This window comes from Heloderma suspectum, chromosome 12 (genome assembly GCF_057233095.1).
Source record: "Heloderma suspectum isolate Gila_16-S chromosome 12, 16-S_ref, whole genome shotgun sequence".
NCBI lineage: Eukaryota > Metazoa > Chordata > Lepidosauria > Squamata > Helodermatidae > Heloderma > Heloderma suspectum.
In genome coordinates this window covers 6,359,479-6,384,867 of record NC_139469.1, presented here as the reverse complement: position 1 = coordinate 6,384,867, position 25,389 = coordinate 6,359,479, and the positions used below count along the sequence as shown (strand labels likewise).

Genomic DNA, 25,389 nt, shown 5'->3' with positions numbered 1-25,389 from the left:
GGGCAAACCCAAAAAAAGTTTCGTTTTCCATTTCTCCGCAGTGAGGTAAAACATAGTAAGGGCTCAGTGTCTGTTTATCGTAATAGAGGGAAGCCCACAAAAAAGAGTGAAACTGTTCAAGAGCCCTGACTGAAAACGGTAGCAAGTTCTCCCCAAGCATGACCATGTTGAATTTCCACCTTGTACTGGGACTTAACTGTTGTCCATTTTGTACTGCGGACCTGTGCATACTTGGGAGTAAGCCCCATTGGACTAGTCCCCGCTCGGCCATGGAAGCTCACTGGGTGACTTTGGTTCAGTTACAGACTTTCAGCCCAACCTACCTCACAGGGTTGTTGTGAGGATGCAATGGAGCAGAGGAGGATTATGTATACCGTCTTGGGTTCCTTGGAGAAAAAAGGCGGTATATAAATGCAATAAATAAATACTAAGAAATAACCCCGACAACTCAGTGGGACTTACTCCCAGGTAAAGGTGTGTAGGATGGCAGCCTTAAACTATGGAATTCACTACCACATGATGTGGTGATGGCCACCATTTGGGTGGCTTTAAAAGGGGGTTAGACAAATTCCTGGAGGAAAAGGCTGTCCATGGCTACTAGTCCTGATGCCTCTGTGCTACCTCCTGTATCAGAGGCACTATGCCTAGGTACACCAGTTGCTGGGGAACATGGGTTGGAGGGTGCTATTGTCCTCATGTCCTGCTTGTGGGTTTCCTGTATATAGCTGGTTGGCCACTGTGTGAACAGAACGCTGGATGAGATGGACCCTTGGTCTGATCCAGCAGGGCTCTTCTCATGTTCTTAGTTTGGAAAAACCACGAACAGGAAGGCTGCTATACTTGGGAGTAATACACATTGAATCCAGTGAGACTGGTTTCTGAGTAAACATGTATAGGGTCAGACTTAGCACTTTAGCATGTTCAAAGAGGTTAATATTATCTCAGTAGTATCAGCTTTATATAGGAACAATCGGAGAATGTTGCTAGCATGTACTGAATTTTGAAACGGGAGTGCGATATGTCCAGTCTGGGTGCAATGGACGCGCTATGGGTTGGTAATCAGGTCTGAGCTCAGGGTCACATGCTTCCTCCTCGCTCGCACTCTCCTTCTCACATGTTCAGATACCCTCCCTGACCTTGTGGTTTGTGGGAAACTATAGCATTTATTTATTTATTTAAAGTATTTTCTCTCATCCCTCAGCCAAAAAGCCTGAGGTCTTCAATAGGGCTTTCTGCATAGTAAGTGTTTAGGATCGCGCCTTAAACCCATTAAACTCAGTGAGACCTACTTCTGAATAGACATAGGGCTGCAGTTAGTGACTTTGCTACACCATGTCATCATCACTTCTTTTTTGTTATTCCCTTAAGATAAACAAGTATCTTTTCCCTCCCTGTTTTTTCTCAAAGCATCTTTTTTAAAAAACAGGTTAATTGTTTTAAATGTAAGTACTTATTAAAAAAAAAACAAAAACTAGAAGGCAAGCACCATCTTAGGAGGATGGGGCATTTCCACTTCACTATGCACCAGTTAAAACTGCAAAAGCATGCCTTTGTCTCAAAAAAATGTGAATAAAATAAATGTGAATAAAAATGTGTTAATGTATGCTGCATAAAAAACAAGTGTATTGGTGGTGTGGCCTTGGCCAGAAAGAAATGTATAGTATCACAGTGGTAATATATTTTTGTTAAGCTTTTGGCGGATATAAAACCAGACTCCATAGTAATAATGATTGCGATGCTGTATGAATGGCTTGTTCGTCGTACAGTATTTAGCTTTTTGTAGCACATTGCAAGTGTTCACAGTGCATTACATCTATTACTCAGTAATTTCCCTTACAGTGTTCCTGTAAGGTAGACCAGTATTATTACTGAAAACACAGTGTTGGTGCCTGCCTGACCTCCAGAGGAAGATGGAATAAATTAAAACTCATTTGAGTAATTACCTGTGATTTCTTTCATAGGGTGACAGTCCCACTGTTTTCCCCCTCTATCACCTGTTGGAGAGTAAGCAAGTGAAACCGTTTCAGAGACTTGGAGGACCGTCAACAAGGTAAGCCTTGATAGAGGGGGCGGGGGGGGGGGAATGCAACACCAAAGGCCTGATCCTGTGCAGAGATAGGTACATGCAAGCCTATTGATTCCAATACATTTATTACATGCACCTAACTCTGCTGCCCCTTCATGGATCACTGCCTTGTTGTGGCGAAGGGGCTTGCGTAACTCAGTGAAGCCATAAGCTATGCCGTGCAGGGCCACCCAAGACGGACAGGTCATGGCAGAGAGTTCTGACAAAATGTGGTCCACTGGAGAAGGAAATGGCAACCCACTCCAGTATTCTTGCCAAGAAAACCCCATGGAACGTATCACAAGGCTAAAAGAGATGACGCCGGAAGATGAGCCCCTCAGGTCGGAAGGTGTCCAATATGCTACTGGGGAAGAGCAGAGGGTATTTCCAAGTAGCGCCAGAAAGAGTGAAGCGGCTGGGCCAAAGCCGAAAGGACACTCAGCTGTGGATGTGTCTGGCGGTGAAAAGAAAATCCGATGCTGTAAAGAACAATATTGTTTAGGAACCTGGAATGTCAGATCAATGAATCAAGGTAAGGTGGAGGTGGTCAGACATGAGATGGCAAGATTGAACATCGACATCTTGGGAATCAGCGAACTAAAATGGACAGGCATGGGCGAATTTAATTCAGGTGACCATCATATCTACTATTGTGGGCAAGAATCCCTTAGAAGAAATGGAGTAGCACTCATAGTCAACAAAAGGGTGGGAAAAGCAGTACTGGGGTACAATGTTAAAAATGATAGAATGATCTCAGTACGAATCCAAGGCAAACCATTCAACATCACAGTAATTCAAGTCTATGCCCCAACCACTGAGGCCGAAGAAGCTGAGGTTGATCGGTTCTATGAAGACCTACAACACCTTCTAGAACTAACACCAAAAAAAGATGTCCTCTTCATCATAGGGGATTGGAATGCTAAAGTAGGAAGTCAAGAAATCACCGGGATAACAGGCAGGCATGGCCTTGGTGTACAAAATGAAGCAGGACAAAAGCTAATAGAGTTTTGCCAAGAGAACATGCTGATCATAGCAAACACTCTTTTCCAACAGCACAAGAGGCGACTCTACACATGGACGTCACCAGATGGTCAATATCGAAATCAGATTGATTATGTCCTTTGCAGCCAAAGATGGAGAAGCTCCATACAGTCAGTCAAAACAAGACCTGGAGCTGACTGTGGCTCAGATCATGAGCTGCTTCTTGCAAAATTTCGGCTGAAATTGAAGAACGTCGGGAAAACCACTAAACCATTCAGGTATGACCTAAATCATATCCCTGATGAATATACAGTGGAGGTGAGGAATAGATTTCAGGGATTAGACCTGATAGACAGAGTGCCTGAGGAACTATGGACGGAGGTCCGTAACATTGTTCAGGAGGCAGCAACTCAATCCATCCCAAAGGAAAAGAAATGCAAGAAAGCCAAGTGGCTGTCTGATGAGGCTTTACAAGCAGCTGAGGAAAGAAGGGAAGCGAAAAGCAAGGGAGAAAGGGGAAGATATACCCAACTGAATGCAGAGTTCCAGAGAATAGCAAGGAGAGACAAGAAGGCCTTCTTAAATGAACAATGCAAAGAAATCGAGGAAAACAACAGAATGGGAAAGACTAGAGATCTCTTCAAGAAAATTGGAGATCTCAAGGGAACGTTTTGTGCAAAGACGGGCATGATAAAGGACAAAGAAGGCAGGGACCTAACAGAAGCAGATGAGATTAAGAAGAGGTGGCAAGAATACACAGAAGAACTATACAGGAAAGATCTGAATGTCCCTGATAGCCATGATAGTGCGGTCACTGAACTCGAGCCGGACATCCTCGAGAGTGAAGTCAAGTGGGCCTGAGGAAGCATTAGTAACAACAAAGCTAGCGGAGATGACAGTATTCCAGCTGAGCTATTTAAAATCCTAAAAGATGATGCTGCATTCAATATGCCAACAAATCTGGAACACTCAACAGTGGCCACAAGACTGGAAAAGGTCAGTTTACATTCCAATTCCAAAGAAGGGCAACGCCAAAGAGTGTTCAAACTACCGCACAATTGCGCTCATTTCACATGCCAGCAAGGTGATGCTCAAAATCCTACAAGCTAGGCTTCAGCAGTATGCGAACCGAGAACTACCGGAAGTACAAGCTGGATTTCGAAGAGGCAGAGGAACTAGAGATCAAATCGCCAACATTCGCTGCATCATGGAGAAAGCAAGAGAATTCCAGAAAAACGTCTATTTCTGCTTCATTGACTACGCTAAAGCCTTTGATTGTGTGGATCACAACAAACTGTGGCAAATTCTTAAAGTGATGGGAGTACCAGACCACCTTACCTGTCTCCTGAGAAACCTGTACGAGGGTCAAGAAGCAACAGTAAGAACCAGACATGGAACAACCGATTGGTTCAAAATTGGGAAAGGAGTACGACAAGGCTGCATATTGTCACCCTGCTTATTTAACTTATATGCAGAGTACATCATGAGAAATGCCGGGTTGGATGAATCAGAGGTCGGAATTGAGATCGCTGGGAGAATTATCAACAACCTCCGATATGCAGACGATACCACCCTAATGGCAGAAAGCGAAGAGGATCTCAAGAGCCTCTTGTTGAGGGTGAAAGAGGAGAGTGCAAAAGCTGGTTTGAAACTCAACATTAAAAAAACGAAGATCATGGCATCTGGCCCCATCACTTCCTGGCATATAGAAGGGGAAGAAATGGAAGCAGTGACAGATTTTACTTTCTTGGGCTCCAAGATCACCGCAGACGGTGACTGTAGCCATGAAATTAAAAGACACTTGCTCCTTGGGAGGAAAGCTATGGCAAACCTAGACAGCATAGTAAGAAGCAGAGACATCACCTTGCCGACAAAGGTCCGTCTAATCAAAGCTATGGTTTTCCCAGTAGTAATGTATGGCTGTGAGAGCTGGACTATAAGGAAGGCTGAGCGCCGAAGAATTGATGCTTTCGAACTGTGGTGCTGGAGAAGACTCTTACGAGTCCCCTGGACTGCAAGGAGGTCAAATCAGTCCATCCTAAAGGAAATCAACCCTGAGTGCTCATTGGAAGGACAGATAATGAAGCTGAAGCTCAAATATTTTGGCCACCTAATGCGAAGAGAAAACTCCCTGGAAAAGACCCTGATGCTGGGAAAGACTGAAGGCAAAAGGAGAAGGGGACGGCAGAGGATGAGATGGCTAGATAGCATCACGGATGCAATGAATATGAACTTGAGCACGCTCCGGGAGAGAGCAGAGGACAGGAAGGCCTGGTGTGCTATGGTCCATGGGGTCACGAAGAGTCGGACACGACTGAACGACTGAACAACAACAACAACTCTGCTGGCTGTTAATAGGCAGGCATTTAAGGAAAGAAAACCTAGGAGCTGCTTATAGGAGATTTATGATACAGTCATCCAACTGTTGCAAGCTAGGAGGACTTTATTCCTCTCTGCTACTTCCATATCAAGAGGAGACACACGGAGGTTTGGTTTGGGGTGTTTTTTCTTTTCTTTTTCACTCTCCAAGAGGCGGGCCTGTGGCCCACAGAAGCATGCCCTGCAAGGATGATTGACACCTGTTCATAATAAAAAAAAGAAGTTAAAACATTTGCTTTTTAAAGCTGCTGCCCTCCAGGCTGATATCTATTATTGGGATATTGAGCTGTTGTCGGGGCACTTATTAGAGGGACCGGCTGTTTCAGCTGGCAGAAGAGACCACCTAAAATCATGGCTTTCCCCAGACATTTTGGTGCCAGGGTGGAAAATTCCAAACTGCATCCTGTCACAAATTAACCTGGGACACAATCCAGGGGGACAGTCTCCTGCACAAGCCTCATGGAAATAATCCGCTTAGTACTGAACCTAACAGCCTTTGATCAGTACTTCAGCCTCCCTGTGTATGAGACGGGGTACACAGGAACAGAGGAAGCTGCCTTATGCTGAGTCAGACTGGAAGCAAAGGCTCTCCAGGATTTCAGGCAGAATTCTCTCCTAGCCTTACCTGGAGATGCTCGGGATGGAACCTGGGACCTTCTGCATGCAAAGCAGGTGCCCTTCCACTGAGCCACAGCCCCTCTGGGTAATACTGGCCTACGTGACCCGTCTCTTGTAAAAAGACTAAAATATAAAGATGATTGTGGAAGGTTCTTTGTAACGCATCTGTTGTTAACTGCTCTTGCTCGTCAGCCTCTTTCTCATCGCTGCTGCTGTTTGCTTGACAGGCAGAGAACCAAGCAGACTTGGGCAAGCCACTTTCAGCTTAAGCCCTGCCTCCCTTGCGATCCGAGGATATCAATACTAAGCTACCTTGTATGGTTGCTGCAAGGATCAAAACAGGACAATGTATGTGAAGCACTTTGCTCTAAAACGTGGTGTTCATTTAAGCATCACTGTTACATTAGGCCAGCTTTCCCCAACCTGGTCCCCTTCAGGTGTGTTGGATTGCAACTCCCACTGCTGGCACCAGGTTTTTGAGGGCCCTTGGGGTAGGACACTCTCAGAGGGGCCCTCTCCCTCAGTGCATCTGCCTTCTCACCACCGTTGCTAACTGCTCTTGCTCCTCAGCCTCTTTCTCATCGCTGCTGCTGCTTGCTTGACAGGCAGAGAGACAGGGAGCAAGCAGGCAGAGGCATTTCCCACTCCTCTGCCTCGCCGCCACAGTCATCTGGGCCAGAGCGACAGGCAGGTGAACAAGCGGGTGGCCGTGATGGAGAGGAGGAGTAACTCTGGAGGGCTTTTGTCGATGGACCCTTGCTCCGGTGTGGGCCCTTGGCAGGTGCCCAGCCATGCTTACGCTTGATGCCTGCCCTGTTCCCATTGTTGAATTTTATTGTATGAACTGTTTTTATTGTTGTACGTCGCCCAGAGTGGCTGGGTGACCAGCCAGATGGGCGATTAATAAATATAATAAATAAAATAAATAATTCCCAGGATGCAGGATAACCAGATGCAAAGAAGCATAGGGTTTCTGTACCTCTAAGAGCTGTGTAGAAGAAGGCAAGGCGGGGCAGGGAGTACCTGGAGAAGGGCCTCAGAAGACAATCTGAGCACTCATGCAGGTTTACTTGGGAGTAGGCAGCCCTTCAGATGCTTGGGTTCTAAGCTGCATAAGGTTTTAAAGCTTAACAATAGCACTTGGAACCGGTCTAGCAGCCAGTGAAGTTGTTTAACAAACTGGTGGGATGTCTTCTGTTCGATCCCAGCCCACAGTTCTGCTCAGCATCAGCATTTTGGACCAAATTGAGTTTCCAAGTAGCCCACAGAGACAGCCCCATGTACAATGCATTGCAGTAGTCTAATCCAGATGTCCATGGGCCATGAATAACATAATGTTCTTAAATATTTCTTCATCTCCCATGGTTGTGAATCTGAGAACTGTGACAATGGAGTATTATTTTTTTTTCTTCCTCATCCAGCATGCAAAAAATGAAATCCTATCAGAAGCTGACGGCGGACGTCCCGCAGATCACAGAGGGCGGGGAAGAGGCTGCCGACGAGAAGCCATTGTGCCATCAGAAGTTGTCAGCTTGGTGGCTGGGTGGGGGTCTCCTGACGGTAGCCACCCTGCTTAGCGGAGTGACTGTTTGGGTCCTTGGGCAGATTTGGTGGGTTCAGCATGAAGCTCCACCACTTGCCAAGTGCGTCTCCGTTCCGGAAAACCTTCGCTTTGACTGCTACCCAGAGAGAAGTGTGGTGGTGACCCGAGAACTTTGTGAGGGCCGGGGGTGTTGTTTCATCGACAGTGACCAGACCTCTGGCAGTGCAAGCAGGGTGCCTTGGTGCTTTTACCCCCCAGATTTCCCCAGCTACACCTTGGGGAGCATGAATGAGACTGAGCATGGGATGGTGGGCTTCCTAACCAGGAAGACACCAGCCTATTATCCAAGAGACATTGAGAAGCTGCAGCTCAGCGTGGTGTTTGAGACAGATACCCGGTTGCATGTCAAGGTGAGTCGTTTTCTATGGTTTGTTGCCTCAAAAGGCGGGTGGTTCTACTTTTATCCTACTCAGCCACTCTAAGAAAGCTGGGGATGTGCTGTAGCTCAGTGATGGCAGAGCCCCTGCTTTGCATACAGGAGGTCTCGGGTTCGATCCTCTGCGTCTCCAGGTAGGACTGGATGGTAGACCAGCTTTCTCTGATCTGGTGCCTGCCTTTTGTGTTGGACTACAACTCCCATCAGCCCCTGCCTGGGGAAGTCAAAATAAGGGCCACTAGTCTGACTTGGGGTGAGGCAGTTTCCTATGTTCCTAAAGCTTTAACTAAACAGGTTCAATGACAAAATGTGGGGCCTGGACCAGTTGTGCAAAACAAAAAGAAGCATTTCCTGAACTGAAACCAGGAATCGTTTCATGACTCCACCCAGTTCCCCTCCTTACCCCCTGCTTGGAAATCCCCTTTCAGAACACCTTTGTGGTCCTGCCCCTCTCTCTTTTCCTTCCTCTCTCTTTGTCTCCAAAACTCAACTTTTCTTTTGTGGCCTTTGGCTGAATCTCTTCATCCCATCAGCCAGGCAATATTTTTATTAAGACCAACCAAATATGAAAAACAAAATTGTTGGGCAAGCTTTCTATCTAGATCTCCAGACCTCTTCATCGGGCAAGATGTTACAAAAAGCAGGGGTGGAGGGGGAGAGGAGATGTTAAGGGCACAAGCCTATGCATGTTTAGAAAGAAAAAAGTCCTACAACTCCCAGCATTCCCCAGCCAACATGGCTGGCTGGGGAATGCTGGGAGCTGTAGGACTTTTTTCTTTCTAAACATGCATAGGATTGCACCCTAAGGTCATGAAACCTGCATGGTCAGAGTCCCAAGGCGGCTCTGCTAGATGTCAAGGAAGTTTCAGGTCACACCTAGGGTGGTTGAGACAAACAAATATGCAGTGGCTGATTCCCTGAGTAACTGCTGGATTTTATATTTTCAATTGGCCATCCAGCGTTGTATTTGATCGTATACATGCAGACCACAGTACTGGGCAGCAGCTGTAGCTGGAGGAAGTATGTGAAAAAAGGATGTACTTCCAGAAACCCGCTTACACAAGTGTCTGTGGTGCAGTGTGTCCAGGCTTTCACCAGGTGAACCTTGTAATCAGCTTTGAAGATTTGTGTTTTGGTTACTTTGTGGTAGAAAACATTCACTTGTTGGATGATGTGTGGGTTACTAGTTAGTTCCTGCAAAGGCACACCTTTACCTCTGCCAAGCAGATGAGAGGTACTGTCACAGCCGCTAATTGCATGTGTAAGGGGTTGGTACAGGGTAGTTTCAGAGCCAAATTCTTCCTTCATATATTTAATGTTCCGTATCTTTGCTGCTTCTTGGAGTTTTGATGTTCCTCTGGGGTGAAGACTGAGACCAGCAATATTTGTGTAGTAGCATAAAAGGACTAGGAGAGTTGTATCTTCCCCAGTAATAACAGTATTGCATGTTATAGCCCAATCAACTGCTTTTGTGACGTTTAGAAGTTCTGCATCAGCTTTTGCCAACACAGTTTGACAGGCAATGCCTATCAGCATTGCGCTTAGCATATTTATGAACAGTTGTTTGTCTTGTTAGCAAGGAAATGCTCTTTTGCTTGAACAAGCATGTCTCTTGTACAATTTACTTGCACACCAGTGACACCCCCCCGTGACTGTCTCACAGGTGTACTATCCTTTATTGATGGACCATATCCGTCAAAGATGATAACTGGGTTGAGATAGTTCTGTAAAAAAAAACAAAAACTATCATACATGTTGCTGATTTCATTAAATGTAGCCCCTCTATGGAAAGGCAGTCTTTGAAGAAGTGAACCAGCATTTAAAACATACTGATACAGAGAACAAGTCTATTTCCATCTTCTGTGTAACAGCACTTCAGATAGCTGAAGACAATTTTCGCTCTCCCCTTCATTGTCTCTTTCCTGAGGCTAAACCTACTCAGTTCTTTCAACTGTTCCTAATTCTTTTAAAACCAAAAGGTCTTTGCCTGCCTCCTCAGATGGCTGTTGGTTTTAAGTGGCTGCAATCTGAAACTTCCTGACATGCTTGCAAATAGTATTAAGCAGCCTTCTCCAGCCTGGGGCCTTCCAGATGATTTGGACTTCAACTCCCATCAGCCCCTGCTAGCATGGCCAATGGTCAAGAATGCTGGGATTTGTAGCTGGGTTGGGGAAGGCTAGTATTAGGAACACAGCCTCAGTTTGCTGCCATCTATGAAATCCTCTGCTTGGCTTAATTCATTATCTCTTTCCTCTCCATTTTTCTTATCTCTGTCTGTGTCCTTTTTGTAGATCACCGATGCTGCAAATCGTCGGTATGAAGTGCCTCTTGATGTTCCTCAGGTGACAAAGATTGCGGAGAATCCTGTATATACCGTCGAATTCTCCAAGGAGTCCTTTGGCTTGATAGTGAAGCGGAGAGCTTCGGGAACTGTGCTGTAAGAACCTGTCTCTCGCTCTAAATAATGTGGAAAGGAGAGCAGCCTTGATTGGGTACTTCCTGCCTTGCGATCAGAAGGCAGGGCCTCAACTTGCCACTGCTATTCAAGGGGTGGGGGACAATGCTTTTATTGCACCTGTTTGGCCTGCCTTATTCACAGAATTTTATTGTGGGGGGGGGTCAAGACATCGTCATCTTTAATGTGTAACCATCCCGTGTTTTCCCAATGCTACTTCCCTCTTTTTTCTTATCCAAAAAAATCTGTTACAGAAAGAATAGGTGTCTTTTGATGGCTAGTGCTAGGAGACATTATCTGGAAGCACCTTTAGTCTACCTAGGAGAGGAGGATTTGCTCTAGGTCAGTGGTTTTCCCAAGCTTGGTTTTCCTGGGAAAGCCTATCAGGGTTTCTGATATTTAAAAGGGTTGTTTCCACACTAGCTCTTTTCCCTGGAATTGCCATCCTTTGTTCAATAATTTTAAAACACACATTGCCTTTGCCCGGTCATTGTATTCCAGTGTCTTCTATGTCATTCCCCTGTGTTTTTCAGATGGTTTGCTAGTGGGAGCCACCAAGACAATCAAGGCTGGGGTATTCCGCCCTTACTGGTAACCATCAAGCTGTGGCCATCACTCTGCCAGCATTGTGCAAGTGCGTGGTTCCTGATTGGTTAGTTGTCCTCTAACATGGGCTGATGATGTCAGTGAGGGTGGTTAGGCAAGTAGCAACCACGTGTTTGCATTGTGCCATCAGAGGTGCTCCTTGTCTTTACTGCCACATTTCAAAGATTATCAGTAAGGGCAGGAATGCCCCACCTCATAGCAGCAGCTGATGATTCCCCGAGCAAACAGTTTCATTGGCTGGCGCTGCTTGGCACAGAAAGCAAAACTGACCATCATTGTGTACTTCAGGTTTTTAATCCCTCCCTTTACCTCAGTCTGAGGCTTTAAAAATTCTCCTGTTTACCTCAAACCGAGGCCTATGAGCATCTTTTGTTTACCACATCCTGGAGGGGTGCAGGTTTAGTTTAGTTTAGTGGGCTAGGTGCTGCATAAGCTTGAGAGAGGATCTGTGCCTCTTACTATCTGAAATCAGGAGGCTATTACCATGTTCACAAACACAGCAGATGCCAGTCTAAAGCCAGCAGATGTGTTTACCTGTGCTCTCTTTTTTTCAAACCCTTTATTATTATTTTTTGCCATCACATTTAAAAACCGCTCTCTTCAGCCATGAGAATTAGAAACACTTAAAAAAAAAAAAAGTTGTCTTTTTTCCTGCCATCTGTCCCTCTGAATAATTTTTCTCCCTCTCTAGGTTGAACACAACAGTGGCTCCCTTGTTCTTTGCAGATCAGTTTCTCCAGATTTCTACCATTCTTCCATCTCCATACCTTTATGGACTGGGGGAACATCGAAGCAACTTGCTACACAGTCTGGAGTGGAACACCTTGACCTTCTGGGCCCGAGATGTCCCTCCCACGGTACCCTTTATGTCTGATCAGCAAGTCTTACTATTTTCAGTCACGCTGTGGTTTATTTTACCCTTTGAAATCTATTCTCCCTACTTCTTCTCTCTGCTTCTCTAGACAACTGACAGCCTAACTAGACACGAAGCAGGGGGATCCATGAGCAGGATCACCCATGGTTTGCAAAAATGTTAATAGCAGCAGTGGGGAATTCCGATTCAGATCAGGATCACAGCTCTGGCAGGTTAACCTTCCACCCACACCATTTCCCAACTGAAATTGCCTCTCTCCCCAAAGCTGCTGTTAGCCCCATGCGACAAAACATATAGGCACCCATCACTAGGAACATCAGAAGAGCCCTGCCGGATCAGACCAAGGGTCCATCTAGCCCAACATTCCGTTCACACAGTGGCCGACCAGCTGCCCAGAAGAAACCCACAAGCAGGACAGGAGTGCAACAACACCCTCCCGCCCATGTTCCCCAGCAACTGGTGTACATAGGCATAGTGCCTCTGATGTTGGGAGGTAGCGTATAGCCATCAGGACTAGTTAGCCATTGATAGCCTTATCCTCCATGAATTTGTCCAATCCCATTTTAAGCCATCCAAACTGGTGGCCATCACTTTGTCTTGTATCAGAGAATTCCATAGCTGAACTATGTGCTGTGTGAAGGAGGACTTCCTTGTATCTGTCCTGAATCTCCCTGCAATCAGCTTCATGGGAGGACCCCATTGGGTTCTAGTATTATATGAGAGAGAGAGAAACATCTCCCTATCCACTTTCTCCACACCATGCAACTAACACCCACTGGAATCATCTACATAGATGTGACCCAGGGAGGAGGCAAGAAAGTCCTTCTGCACACGTAATTAACTTACAGAACTCACTGCCACAAGATACAGTGATGGCTGCTGGGTTAGACGGCTTGAAAGAGGGGTTTAGACAAATTCCCGGTGTCTGTCCAGTGACTACTGGTCATGGTGGCTATGTGGAAGCTCCATTTTCAGAGGCAGTCCCCCTTTGAGTGCCGGTTAGTAGTCGTGATGGTCATATGCTTCCTCCAGGATCGGAGAGTGTGTGCTTCCAAAAGCAGTTTGCTGGAGAACCACAACAGGAGAGATGTGTTGCCTTCCCGCCTTGCTTGTGGCCTTCTTGGAGGCATGTGGGCAACCACTGTAGGGCCCAGGCTGCTGGACTGGATGAACCTTTGCTGTGTTCCAGCTTGGCTCTGCTTATGTATCTCTTTACCAGCCTGAAATCATCCCGATTAGCTAAAGCATGTTAAGGAGAGAATTCAGTCTGCATGAAGTCGTCTTGAGCATGCGCCCCGCTTCATCTGTGGCATTGGGAGTTCAGAAGAAGTGACTGAAGCTGCCTTTTTTATCACTCTTCTTCCCAGGAATCCTACAATCTCTATGGTGTTCACCCATTTTATCTTGTCATGGAGAACAGCGGAGCTGCCCACGGGGTTTTCCTCTTGAATAGCAACGCAATGGGTGTGTATCTCTTTTGCACTTTGGGGCAGGGGGGGCGTGTTTAATGTGGGACTCTCCGTGCACCTGTCTGTTGGATGAAAGGATGTTGGCCAGCCTGAACATCCTGAGCATTGCCTCACATTAATTTGATTCAAATGGGGCAGCCATCTTAGTCTGTGATATGAAAACAAAAAGAGTCTGTGGCACCATAGAGGCTAACTGCGTTTTATTACTAAGGCATTAGCTTTCGTGGGCTAAACCCACTTCGTCAGATGCAGGAATGAGTAGAAACAAGATGTAAAAGTCAGTTACAGGCAGGTAGAAAGCAAACATTCCATTTCAATTTAAAGAATTTGATTAGAAGAGTTGGACAAAGAACCCCCTCCTCTCCCATTTAAGTACTGATGGATGGATGGGTGGGCAGATAGACAGAAGTAAAATTTTAGGGCTGTGGGTCCATTCTGGAAACACCCTTGTTGCAATTAATCCAAACATACCCCTTTTCTCCCCTCCCCCTGCCACACACACTCAAAGCCGAGCCCTGAAAAAACTGGTTCTGCAAGTAGGAAGCAGACAGTGGCTGTGCGCAGTGCTGATTGGCTGGTTCCTCCTGACATCACCAAGGAACCTTCTCCCCATCATTTGCCGAACAGCATTGCATGTTTAAAAAAAAGTGTCCTTTTTGAATTGAGGCAATGAATAATTGAAGAAAGCTTTCATGCTGCACTTTAATTGTTTAAAAATGTAGACAAGCACATCTGAAGTTGTGGGGTGGGGGCGGGGGGAGATGAGGATCATAGGAACGTAGGAAGCTGCTTTGTAGAGTCAAACCCTTGGTTGGTCTAGCCTGGTATTGTTGACACCGACCGGCAGCTACATCTCCCCAGGGTTTCAGTCAGGATTCTTTCCTGACCCTACCTGGAGATGCTGGGTATTGATCCTGGGACCTTCAGCATGCAAAGCATGTCTTCACCACTGAGCCACAGCCCTTCCACTGAGGAGGGGAGTGCTGTGATGGCTGGGCCAGCATTTGATTTGCTGGCAAGTATAAGTATGCCTGTCATTTCAGTTGCTGAGCAGGGAAGACGCTGAGCTCGCCATGTGGCTGAGACACCATTGCACTCACTCCTGAGTAGACATGTTTGAGGTGAAAATACGTTCATATAACGTATGAAAATAAGTGAAAGACCAAGGGTTTTGGCTTCAGCCTTCCTCAGTCATACATCTGGGACTGGAAATAAATGCTGAGAATCAAAGGGAGTCAATTTTAGGGACACTCCGGATGGAAGGATAACAACACTGAATTTCTATCTAGGATTAGATAGGCTTATTTAAAAAAATAAGCCTCATGCTCTTCCAGGTGTCACAGTTCTTAAGAGTTCTTCCATCCCGAGTGTTCCTAAAACTGTCGTCTTGCTACTTCCTTTCGAACGTGTTGCCAAGGAGGTGAAAAGTGGATTCTATCTCCATTTTTAAAAAGAGAGAAAAGAAAATCCCCGCGAGCATGTCCCTCCTTGCTTTTCGGGGAATTGCATGGATTTAAGACATGGGAGAAGTCAATGTGAGTTGGTGCTTCAGGAACCTGGGGTCAAGATGTAACTGGGGTGGGGGGGTGGGGAGGCGTGGAATGTGGTTTTGGGAGCTCTCTTTGGAGCCGAGACATCTGTTTCCTGGCTTGAGATGGGCTCTTGAGCAACTGCGGAGCGGTTTAACCGCATATTACAGCTGCTGGCTCGTTGCCTCCAGGGAGAGCTGCTTGGCACCCTCCTGGCCATCCGCTCTTCCTGACCTCCTCTCTGAGATCCCTGGCCTTTTTGGGAGGGGGGGAGAGAGAGAGATGGGGAGAGAGAGAGAGAGAAACAGGTTGCCTGAATCAGCCGGGACTATCAGCATGCAAGCATCTTTTCTCTTTAGCCAGAAACAGGAAAGATTTCCAAGACAGATCCCTCATGTCAGAAGGTCGCGAACAGCGTGGGAGGCAGGGGCTTCAGGGTGCCCTTGAGGGTCCTTAAGAACAAGTGCTTCCTCGAGGCGAGGGCCGGCGGGGACCGGGAGGCTGACGGGCCTCTTTGCATCAGAGCCTTCCTTTGTCTGGGGGCCTCGAGTGTAAATGACCCTCAGGATCAACCAGTACCGAGCACGGGACCAGCACGGTGACGGACGGCAACCAGTTGTGCCCAGATTGCTCAAGCCTGTCCTCTTGGGAAAGATCTCAGCTTGCTAATGAGTTTATGTAGGAGGGGTGCTCAGTAATGGAAGCCAAAGAGCCCTTGACATGGAAAGGGAGGATGCAAGCCATTTGCTTTACTAGCAGCACGTCTGGGGTTGCCAGTGTTTTTTACTGCCTCTGCTCTTCTGCCTTTTACAGCAGCCAGGCACACAGAAATGTAGGGGGTGAAGAGTGCTTGTTTTTTCTTGTTTATTTCTTGTAAAAAGTGGGGAGGGCTCTACCTGCTGGATGTCTGTGTTAGCAGGTGCAGTTAAAGGCATTCTAGCCAGAGCTGGGAAAAATGCCAGCAGCATTTGGTGCATCAAGACAGCAGCTTCTAACCATGAGCCCGTGGTGTAGTGATTAGGGATGTACGAAAGTCACTTACCTTTTCCACGGGGTGATTCGCGTTGGGGGGGAGGCACTCCACACCTCCCCGCAAAATCCTAACCCGTCCGGCTCTGCTCCACTGCAACTCCGTGGAGCCGCCGACTGGGTGCATTCGCAGGCGCCATGTGGCTACGGCGGCTGCCATTTGCGTTCCTGTTCTTTGGCCGTGATAGGCTATGTAAATATTTACGTAGCCTATCACGGCAAAAAAAAACCAGGGGCGCAAATGGCGGCCGCTACGCCATTTGTGCCCCTGTCTTTCGCCATGATAGGCTACGTAAATATTTACGTAGCCTATCATGGCGAAAGACAGGGGCACAAATGGCGTAGCGGCCGCCATTTGCGCCCCTGGTTTTTTTTTGCCGTGATAGGCTACGTAAATATTTACATATTTAAATATTTACGTAGCCTATCACGGCCTCTGCAGGGACACAAGTGGCGTACCTGCATTAGCCGTGATAGGCTATGTAAGTATTTACGTAGCCTATCATGGCAAAAATAGGGAAGCGAATGCACCAGGTAAGTGTCCTGTTTCACGCGCCTTTCGCAGAGTGGTAGGGTGGGGGGGCTTCGTTCCGCCACGGATTTTGGGGGGCCGAATGCGCTGGCATTCGGCCTCTCCAAAATCCATGGCGGAATTCTCTGACATCCCTAGTAGTGATACATTTTGAAACGCAGGCGCTTATCGTGACAGTCCCTGTAGCCACACCCCCCAAGGAGAGTCAAAACATTCAGGCTGCCGGGTTGTTCCATATCAACAAACCAATTGCAACGGTTTTCATCTCCACCGGGAGCAGGTCTTTTGTAAAGTGAATGGGTCTTACTTGCCCATTCGACCCACCCAAAGTACTTTGCGTTACAGCAGAGGATGATATATCGTTGCTGGGGAACTTCGTCGTCAGCATCCCTGCTAATAAAAAAGTACCAGTGCCACAAGCTTTTGGAGACTCCAGCCTTTCAGATCTCTTTTGGGGGACCCCAGGAAGTCCCAGAGAAGGAGTTGCTAACTGCTTCTGAAAGATGCTCAGATTACGGAGAATGGGGGCCAAGAGCTCCATGTTGGTTGGGTGACCCCCAGTGATGCTATCAGAATGACTCTGTTTCCAAGTCCTCCCCTCTCTCCTTGTTGTGCCCAGAGGTGGTGCTTCAGCCTGCGCCCGCCCTCACCTGGAGGACCATCGGAGGAGTTCTGGATTTTTACATCTTTTTAGGACCGGACCCCAACTTGGTGGTTCAGCAGTACCAGCAAGTGATTGGTGAGTATGTACAGGTCACCCCGGGCATAGCGGGGAAGCTTCTGACCTCAAGGGAGCCAGCTGTCAGAACGGAGCAGGAGCTGGGAGGTGACGTCCAGCAACAAGGGAGACCAGCGGTCCCCAGGTCAAGGTCCCAGCGTGAACAGGAAGCCCTGACAGACTTTCCTGTTGAGGGGAGCCAGTGCCAACAAAAAGGGAAAACCCCGCAGGAACTGCCAGAACAGCCAAGGGCAAAGGGGTAGGGGAAAGGATGTTTAATGTGGTCGAAGGACTCTGGCGTGTTTTGGACCCTCAGGTGCTTCTTCAGGGTACTTCGTTAGAATGCAGTGGATATCACTTACTCCATATTCCCAGTCTCCTATGCTGTGTTCATAGGAGGGGAGCCAATGGTCAGCCTGGGTGGGTGAAGCCACTCCTGTACCCGGGAACCCTTTATTGCCTTGGAAGATGCTCGGTGCTCTAGTCCCAGTGGCTCACCCCATGGGCATAGACAGCACTGGCTCCAGGTTTCTTGAGGGGCCGTGGGCAAGGCACCCGCAAGGGGCCCCTCCCTCAGTGAGTCTGCCTTCTCACCGCCATGGTCCCCAGCTGCTCTGTCTCCTCTTTCTTATCACTGCTCCCACTTGCCTGCTTGGCAGGCAGAGATCCAGGGAGCAAGGAGGCTGCGGCATCTCCTCCTCCTCCTCCTCACCGCCGTCCTGGTCTGGGCCATAGCAAGAGGCAGGCGGACAACCAGGTTGCAGTGGTGAAGAGAAGGAGCAGCTTCAGGGGGCTCTTATCAGTGGGCCCCTGCTGGGCTGTGGGCCCTTGGCAGATGCCTGATCATGCCTACCCTTGCCACTGGCCCCGGGCATAAAGCAGTGGGTTCCCAGTTCTAGCCCCAAAAGCTCCTGATATCAGTATAATGGAGCTGCTAAGTCCATTCACACAGACTTATGGGGCTCTCCTCCTACACAGCCTTCCCCAACCTGGTGCCCTCCAATGGCCATGCTCGCTGGGAATCATGGGAGTTGTAGTCTAATACATCTGGAAGCCTCCAGATTGGGGAAGGCCATGTTCGGAGCTTGTTCATAACCGATACTCACTAACAGCGAAGGTACCCACTTTGGGCTGGGTCTTTTTTGGTTCCAGTTCCTCTGCCTTTGAGAGTAGCCAGCCCAGAAGAGATTAATTGGACAAAGCTTTTCTCATCATCCTCTCTTCTCTCTCTCTCTCTCTGTTTTTTTAAAATAATGTTTTCCAGGAAAAGCCTCACCAGCTCAATTTCCGTATGAGCAAAGGCTGCCGTTAAAGGCTGAAGAGGAAGACCGGTAATGGGGGGAGGGAAGGTGGCAGCCTCTGGGCTACATGTCCTCCTCTTTCGTTTTAGGCTTCCCTGCCATGCCCCCTTTTTGGAGTTTGGGCTTCCACCTTTGCCGCTGGGGCTATGGAACAAGCAACGAGACTTGGCAGACTGTAAAAGCCATGAGGAGTTTTCAGATCCCCCAGGTAAAAATGAACAAGCATGTACTAGGCTCAGAGATGGGGTAGAAGGCTGCAGGTTTAGGTAAAGGCTGTAGCTCAGCAGTAGAGCACCTGTTCTTCCACATAAGGTCCTGGGGTCGATCTGTGGCATCTGCAGCTAGGGCTGGGGAAGACCCCTGCCTGGAGCCCCAGAGAGCTGCTGCCAGTTAGGGCGGCCTGAGCTAGATGGACCAAGGCCCTGATTCTGTATAGGGCAGCTTCATCTCTTCCGGATAGATGGAGCAAACATACCTTAAGAAGAGCCTTGCTGGGTTAGACCAAGGGGTCCATCCTGTTCCCCACGGTGGCCATGGGAAGCCCATAAGCGGGATGTGAAATCAGTTATTTCCTTTATTTCCCTTGCTGTTATTTCCCAGCAACTAATATTCACAGGGACAGTGGCCCTGGAGGCACCATTTAGCTAACGTGACTGTTCGGTATCACTAGACCTCCCCCTCTTCCTCAACTGTGTGTAGTTTCCCATCCGAAGACCATTTAGCTCAGCCTTGCGCAAGCTGGTGCCCTCCAGAAGGGTTGGGATGCAACTGCCATCATCCTCAGCCAAACACCCATCATTCGCAGCCAGGAGTCCCGGCACATCTGGAGGACGCCGGGTCGAGCGAGGCTGTTTAAGCTCGCCAGGCTGTGTGGCCAAGTTGCTGGGCTCTCTCCAGCTGTGCCCTTCCTATCAAGAGGGCAGGAACACCCTCAGGCAGGGAGGAGGGGACGCTCAAGAGCTCTTTTGGGAGTTGGCCATGCTGGCTGGCAAAGCCGGGAGTTGTGGTCCAGCACTTCTGGAGGGAGCCAGGTTGGGGAAGGCTGCTCCAAGTGCTATACCGCACTGGCTGCTCCTCTTTTCCTTCTTGCAGGATGCCCAGTGGAATGACATCGACTACATGGATGGCTACCGGGACTTCACCGTGGACTCGCAGAGGTTCAGCACTCTCCCCCAGCTGGTGGAAGACCTTCACAAACACGGGCAGTACTACGTGATGATTCTGGTAGCCTTGCTTGTTTCTTAATCAGTGTCAAAATGAGCATTCAGTTTGGCAAAAGGAAACCAGGACAGGAACGTCCCTTCGCTCTGGTTCAGCCGTAACCAAAGGCCGCTTCCCCATTGCAGCCCTTTAGCCCGTGGAGGCCAGCATCTCCAGTTGGTGTGGGGCTGTGCCTCCATTCTGAGTTTCCGTCAGAACCAGCCAGAACTCTAAGGAGCTATCCAAAGTGCTGAACCCCTCCCCCCAAATAGGTGCTGCACCCTGGATATCTCCTTTAGAGTTCTGGCTGGTTCTGACTGAAACCCAGAATGGAGGCACAGCCCCACCAAACTCGGAGCCACCAGCCTCCACTGCCTTTTTCCGTGGCTTCCCCACAGTCTGGAAGCAGATTTGAAACTGGCTCCATGCATTCTGCCCCACCATAAAATTCCAGCAACTCCTGTCCTCCATGGGCAAGATCCCGTTTACTTAGATGTAAGTCCTGCTCAGCGGATGTTTATTTATTTCATTGTTTCCTCCTTGCTGCTTTCTTTTAAATTACCTTGTGAGTTTTGTGTTTCTGACCCTGTAATTCAGCCTCCCTCAACCTGGTGCCCTCCAGATGTAATGGACTACAATTCCCATCACCTCCAGCCAGTTGAGGATTGTCGTCCAATGAATCAGGCGGGTACCAACTTGGGGAACGCTGCTTTAATTAGTTTCTTCCTGTTTGCTGCATTCAGCATTCCTGAACTGGCCCTTAATTAATTCCTGGTAGGAGAGGGGTGGGTGTGCGTGGGTGGGTGTTATCCCTTGGTTTCCTCTTTGCGGCCAGAGCAACCGCTCCTGTGTGCTTTTTTAATTACTTTATAAGTTAGCAGTTGAACAAGCAGCAGCAGTTTTGGCAAGCCCCAAGGTGGAAAAGCTGCAGTGCTAGCCAGGAACAGCAGCAGTTTGATTGGAAAAGCTTTCACCTGGCTAAGTTTCTGCTGGTCACATAGCTGTTCAAAAGCACAGGAGCCTTGGCAGAGGGGGAAAGCAGTTGAGCAACCCTATGTAGCGCTGTTAGATATAGCAACATAAATAGGGTGACTTGGATGCAAAGGAGGAAGAGTGTCCTCTGGTTTGTGCAGAGGGGATTTTCAGCACCTCCTCTGCATTGGGATTGTCAGACTTCAGGCTTGGAGGATCCCCTTTGTTTTTGGTGAGAACCCCTGAGGTCCAGGAACCAGAGCCAGGTGCAAAATAGTGGCTCAGGGGGCAGCCATACACTTAGAATGAAGGGAGTAGGGCACCTCTGAGCACATGCTCAGCCCAGGAGTCTGCTTTTCACACAAAATGGGTCACTGGGGAAAAGACTGAAGCTCTCTGCCTTCTGCCAGCCACTAACAGGCTACTAAAAAAAATGTGTGACTTTTGCGGGCTAACAGAGGTCTGTTGGGTGCCAGAGGCCTAGTAGGTTGAGAGTTCTTTGGTTCCTGGCCTCTGGCTCCAGAATACCTGTTTGACATCATTTGTCTTTCTCCCAGGATCCTGGGATCAGTAGCACTCGTCCGCCTGGCTCTTATTGGCCTTACGACGAAGGCGTGAAGCGTGGAATATTCATCAACAGCACCCAGGGGAAACCTTTAATAGGAAAGGTGAGGGCAAAAGAGTGGTGTGTGTGTGTGTGTGTGTGTGTGTGCGTGCTTATGTGTTATTTCTTATATTTTAATATATGCAAAAGCCTCATCTAAAAGCTACAGAAACAGGATGAAAATAGAAAAAGACGCAAAGATCAACAGGTATCCATTGAAGGCAGCCATATGAATGACAGCATAGCTAATTCTTGTTGCCTTCCATCAGCCTTCTCCAACTTGATGATCTCCAGATGTGTTGCACAGCTACACCTCCTATTATCCCTGGCCACCACAATGGAATCCTTGCAGGGAGCTAACAGGCCGCAACTCCTTCTGATTGTTACCTGACAAATTTGTGTGTTTTTCTGATCCCTCTAGATCTGGCCTGGCCTCACCACTTACCCTGACTTCTCTAACCCAAACACCCATGAATGGTGGCTGGAGAATCTGAAGAGTTTACACTCTCTCGTCCCTTTTGACGGCCTTTGGATCGTAAGTTCCTTCTGACCTTTTCTGGGTTTATGAATTACAAGATATGAACAGCCGTGAACTGGACCTTTCCAAAAAGGAAATAATAACCTCTTTTCTACCTAGCATTAACATAGGGCAGCCTTCCCCAACCTGGAGCCCTCCAAATGTTTTGGACTACAACTCTCGTCATCCCCAGATAGCATCCCTGACTATTGGCCATGCTGGCTTGGGATAATGGGAGTTGCATCCAAGATGTCTGGAAGGCACCAGTTTGAAGAAGGCTGACACAGGGCTTCAGAGCATTTGCAACCCATAGCGTACTTTATATAACCTATTTAAATAGTATCCCTATGTCCCAGTGTGGGAACTAGATATTGGTAGGGTTTGAAAATCCATTCTCTGCACACTGGAGACCCAAAATGATCCTGCTTAAGATGATCCTCTTGGCTTCAGGATGAGTCCTCCTAAGGTTGTGCAACGTGCCTGTTCCTGAGGAAATGTTTGCTTTCAGTGGCCAGGGTTTGAACTGGGCCATCTTAGTCCATCCAGATCTCTTTGCTTTAGGACATGAATGAACCCTCCAACTTCATGGATGGCTCGTCGGAAGGCTGTTCCCAAGAAGAACTGGATAACCCACCATATGTGCCCGGTAAGAATGGAGAGAAATCTTTGATCCTGCGGTGTTTTGTCTCAAGATGGGGGAACGAGCGATGTTTGAGCTCATCGAGGTCCTTCGTTTTCTACCTCGATGCTAGTCTTGCCTCATTCTCGCTCCCAAATGCAAGTATCTCCCCCTGCCCCGCCCCCAAACAGGAAAAGCGTGCATTTCTGAACATGAAGAATGCACTTTTCCAGGCAGGTATCCCAAATACGCACTCCCTGCCCAGGCTAAAATGTTAAACGTGTTTTGGGGTGGGTGTGGGGAATGCATATTTTCAGGAGTGCCCACTTGCACATTGCGCATTTTTGAATGTGAATGCAGGATTGGGAAATTTGCAAGGATTTCCTGAGAATTACGCTCCCGCTCATGTTCGAGTAAGGCTGACGTGGCCTAATCTCAGCTGACATGTGAGCTCACGCAGGGAGAGGCTGTCCCTGGCAGTGGTGGCTGTGAATGGTGGTTAGGGCATGCGGTGAAACCCCCCACCCCTCGGGCCAGCCTCACTGTTCCGTCCTCGGACAACCTGTAGGTCATCTTTCATGCTCATCCTCCAGTGTGCTTCTTAAACCATATGTAGGCTGTTCTGTCTGGGGATGGAGAACTGGGGGTGTGAACACGAGAAAGACAGTCTCAGCTGGGTTTTGGCCCCAGCAACCTATTCGCTACTTGCCATTTTTGTATCTGCCTGCTGGCTGGGCACTGAATCACACAGCAGAAAATGGGTTCCAGAGATCAACTGTGCGGGCGAATTCGCACAAATATTCTTTCTACAACAGTGTCATCAACTGACTGTGTGTGTGTGTGTGTGTGTGTGTGTGTGAGAGAGAGAGAGAGAGAGAGAGAGAGAAATGGTTGCTGTCGGTCAAATGGTTGCTGTTGGTCAAATGGAGAGAGTGAGAAATGGTTGCTGTTGGTCAAATGGAGATCATGCCTGTTTGCCGAACAGACACGATCATCGACCCTCCTCTTCCCCTCTCCTAACTGGCCTTGCTCTTTCTCCATCAGCTGTACTGGGAGGCTTCCTCCATGCCAAGACGATCTGTGCCTCGGCCAGGCAAAGCGCATCTGTGCACTACAACCTCCACAGCCTCTATGGGCTGATGGAAGCCCAAGCTACTGCTAGGTAAAGTCCTGTGGTTGTCTTTGTGGACTGGTTTGTTTGGGGCAGGGCAGGAGCAACAGTGACCGACAGGAAGCCATTCCCAGGCCTGATGCGATCAGTGTCCCTTTCCATGCTCCGTGCTGAGGATGCAAAAGCCTCTCTTGTTTTTATTGTTTTTGTGTTTTTTTCACTTCTAATACTTTAACTGTGGTTATGTATTTTATTGCTGTAAGTCGCCTTGGGAGGGATGCCGCCTTTAAAGGCGGCCAATAAATATTTGAAATAAAATAAATAATGACAGTTGCAAGGAAGTCCGCGCCGTTTTTTTTTAACCAGCCATGTAACTGTTTCCTTCAGCGCTCTGGTCGACATCCGGGGGAAGCGGCCCTTGGTGATCTCTCGCTCCACCTTCCCCAGCCAGGGCAGGTATTCAGGACACTGGCTCGGCGACAACAGGAGCGAGTGGAAGGAGATGTTCTGGTCTATCCCAGGTGCGCACATCCAGTGCATGGTGGCCATCTTGAAGTCGCCCTAGCACGGACGCTGGGAGCCTAGTCTCCGACTCAATTCCCCTCTGCCTAAATTCTCAGGATTGCTGAGCTTCAGCCTCTTTGGAATCCCCTTGGTCGGGGCAGACATCTGCGGCTTCTCTGGCTCCACCTCGGAGGAGCTTTGCACTCGCTGGATGCAGCTGGGCGCCTTCTACCCCTTTTCACGGAACCACAACACCCAGATCGAGAAGGTAAAGCCAGGGCAGGAGCGGTATGTGTGTCCCTTTCCTATGCCTGTGTCTCTCCTATGCCTGTGCGCATGTAAGTTCTCCCCTGCGCCCCCCGCCAAATGTTGGATAACTTTCCCCCTCCCCAGTCAAAATGGGAGGTAATAGAGTGCAGTGCAGTGCAGTGTTAATAAAAACAGGTTAATATCTGAATTGGAGGCATACTTCACATAAACATGGAGAGCTTTATTTTTAGGATGGGGTAAGGCCAGGGGGAAGGAACCTGCAGCCCATCAGATTACATTGGACTCCAACTCCCATCTGCCCCAGCCAGCATGGCCAGTGATCAGGGAGCATGGGAGCTGTAGTCCAGCAACATCTGGAGGGCCATAGGCTCCCCATCCTGGATCAAGCTGAGGACTGCCCGTCTGCTGTCAAAGGAGCCTTCCTCCGCCCCTCTGTCCGAGACTCTGACCTGCATGTGCCTTCTAACTGGAAAGCAGTGGCTCATGCAGAGATGTGATAGGGAGCCTCTTCTGAGTGTGGGGAATGGAATCACCCAATTCATTTTGTTTTATCAGCATATTTATCCCTCCCAAGAGCTCAGTCACACCTGATGCAAAGCACTGTATCTGAACTGGCCCTCTTTTCCTCCAGACCCATGTTTGGGAAAACCTGGTCCAGGTGTTCTGGCTGCCATTGCTCAGGCTGCTCTTTGTTCTCTTGTCAGGCTCAGGACCCCTCTGCCTTCAGTCCTGCAGCCCGCACCGCCATGAAGGAGGCTCTGGAGGTCCGCTATGCCCTGCTGCCATTTCTCTATTCCCTCTTCCACCGGGCTCACCTGCAAGGGGACACTGTGGCCCGGCCGCTGTTTTTTGAGTAAGTCATCTTATTAGTTTGTTGCGGCTGCCATGAAGGCTCACAGGTGAGAATGACTCAGGCCTAATTCAGGGGCACAATGAGTAGGAGCGGCTCTCCCTTGCCTGCCTAAGCCCTTCTCCCTGGCTGATGCCTACGGACAGCTCAAGGTCTCCAGCAGCGGAAGGAGCCCATCCAGTGCTGTACCACAGATACATTATCCCT

At 48.5% G+C, this 25,389-nt stretch overlaps 1 protein-coding gene across 4 annotated transcripts in view; it reads left to right on the top strand.

Moving 5' to 3' along the window:
- LOC146336484 (lysosomal alpha-glucosidase-like) overlaps positions 1-25,389 on the top strand; it is a 46,094-nt gene that overhangs the window by 10,853 nt on the left and 9,852 nt on the right. For all 4 annotated transcript variants that reach the window (XR_014785503.1, XM_084818206.1, XM_084818208.1 and 1 more), the window contains exons 2-16: positions 1,962-2,050; positions 7,465-7,996; positions 10,314-10,459; positions 11,775-11,940; positions 13,325-13,421; positions 17,136-17,255; positions 18,625-18,743; positions 19,628-19,759; positions 21,265-21,375; positions 21,733-21,846; positions 22,390-22,474; positions 23,492-23,609; positions 23,946-24,079; positions 24,179-24,330; positions 25,037-25,185. Coding sequence is in view for 3 of the 4 variants with exons in the window: in XM_084818206.1 (XP_084674332.1) it covers positions 7,466-7,996; positions 10,314-10,459; positions 11,775-11,940; positions 13,325-13,421; positions 17,136-17,255; positions 18,625-18,743; positions 19,628-19,759; positions 21,265-21,375; positions 21,733-21,846; positions 22,390-22,474; positions 23,492-23,609; positions 23,946-24,079; positions 24,179-24,330; positions 25,037-25,185 (2,174 nt within the window). In the remaining variant the exon portion in view is untranslated. The remainder of the gene's footprint in view (positions 1-1,961; positions 2,051-7,464; positions 7,997-10,313; positions 10,460-11,774; positions 11,941-13,324; positions 13,422-17,135; positions 17,256-18,624; positions 18,744-19,627; positions 19,760-21,264; positions 21,376-21,732; positions 21,847-22,389; positions 22,475-23,491; positions 23,610-23,945; positions 24,080-24,178; positions 24,331-25,036; positions 25,186-25,389) is intronic.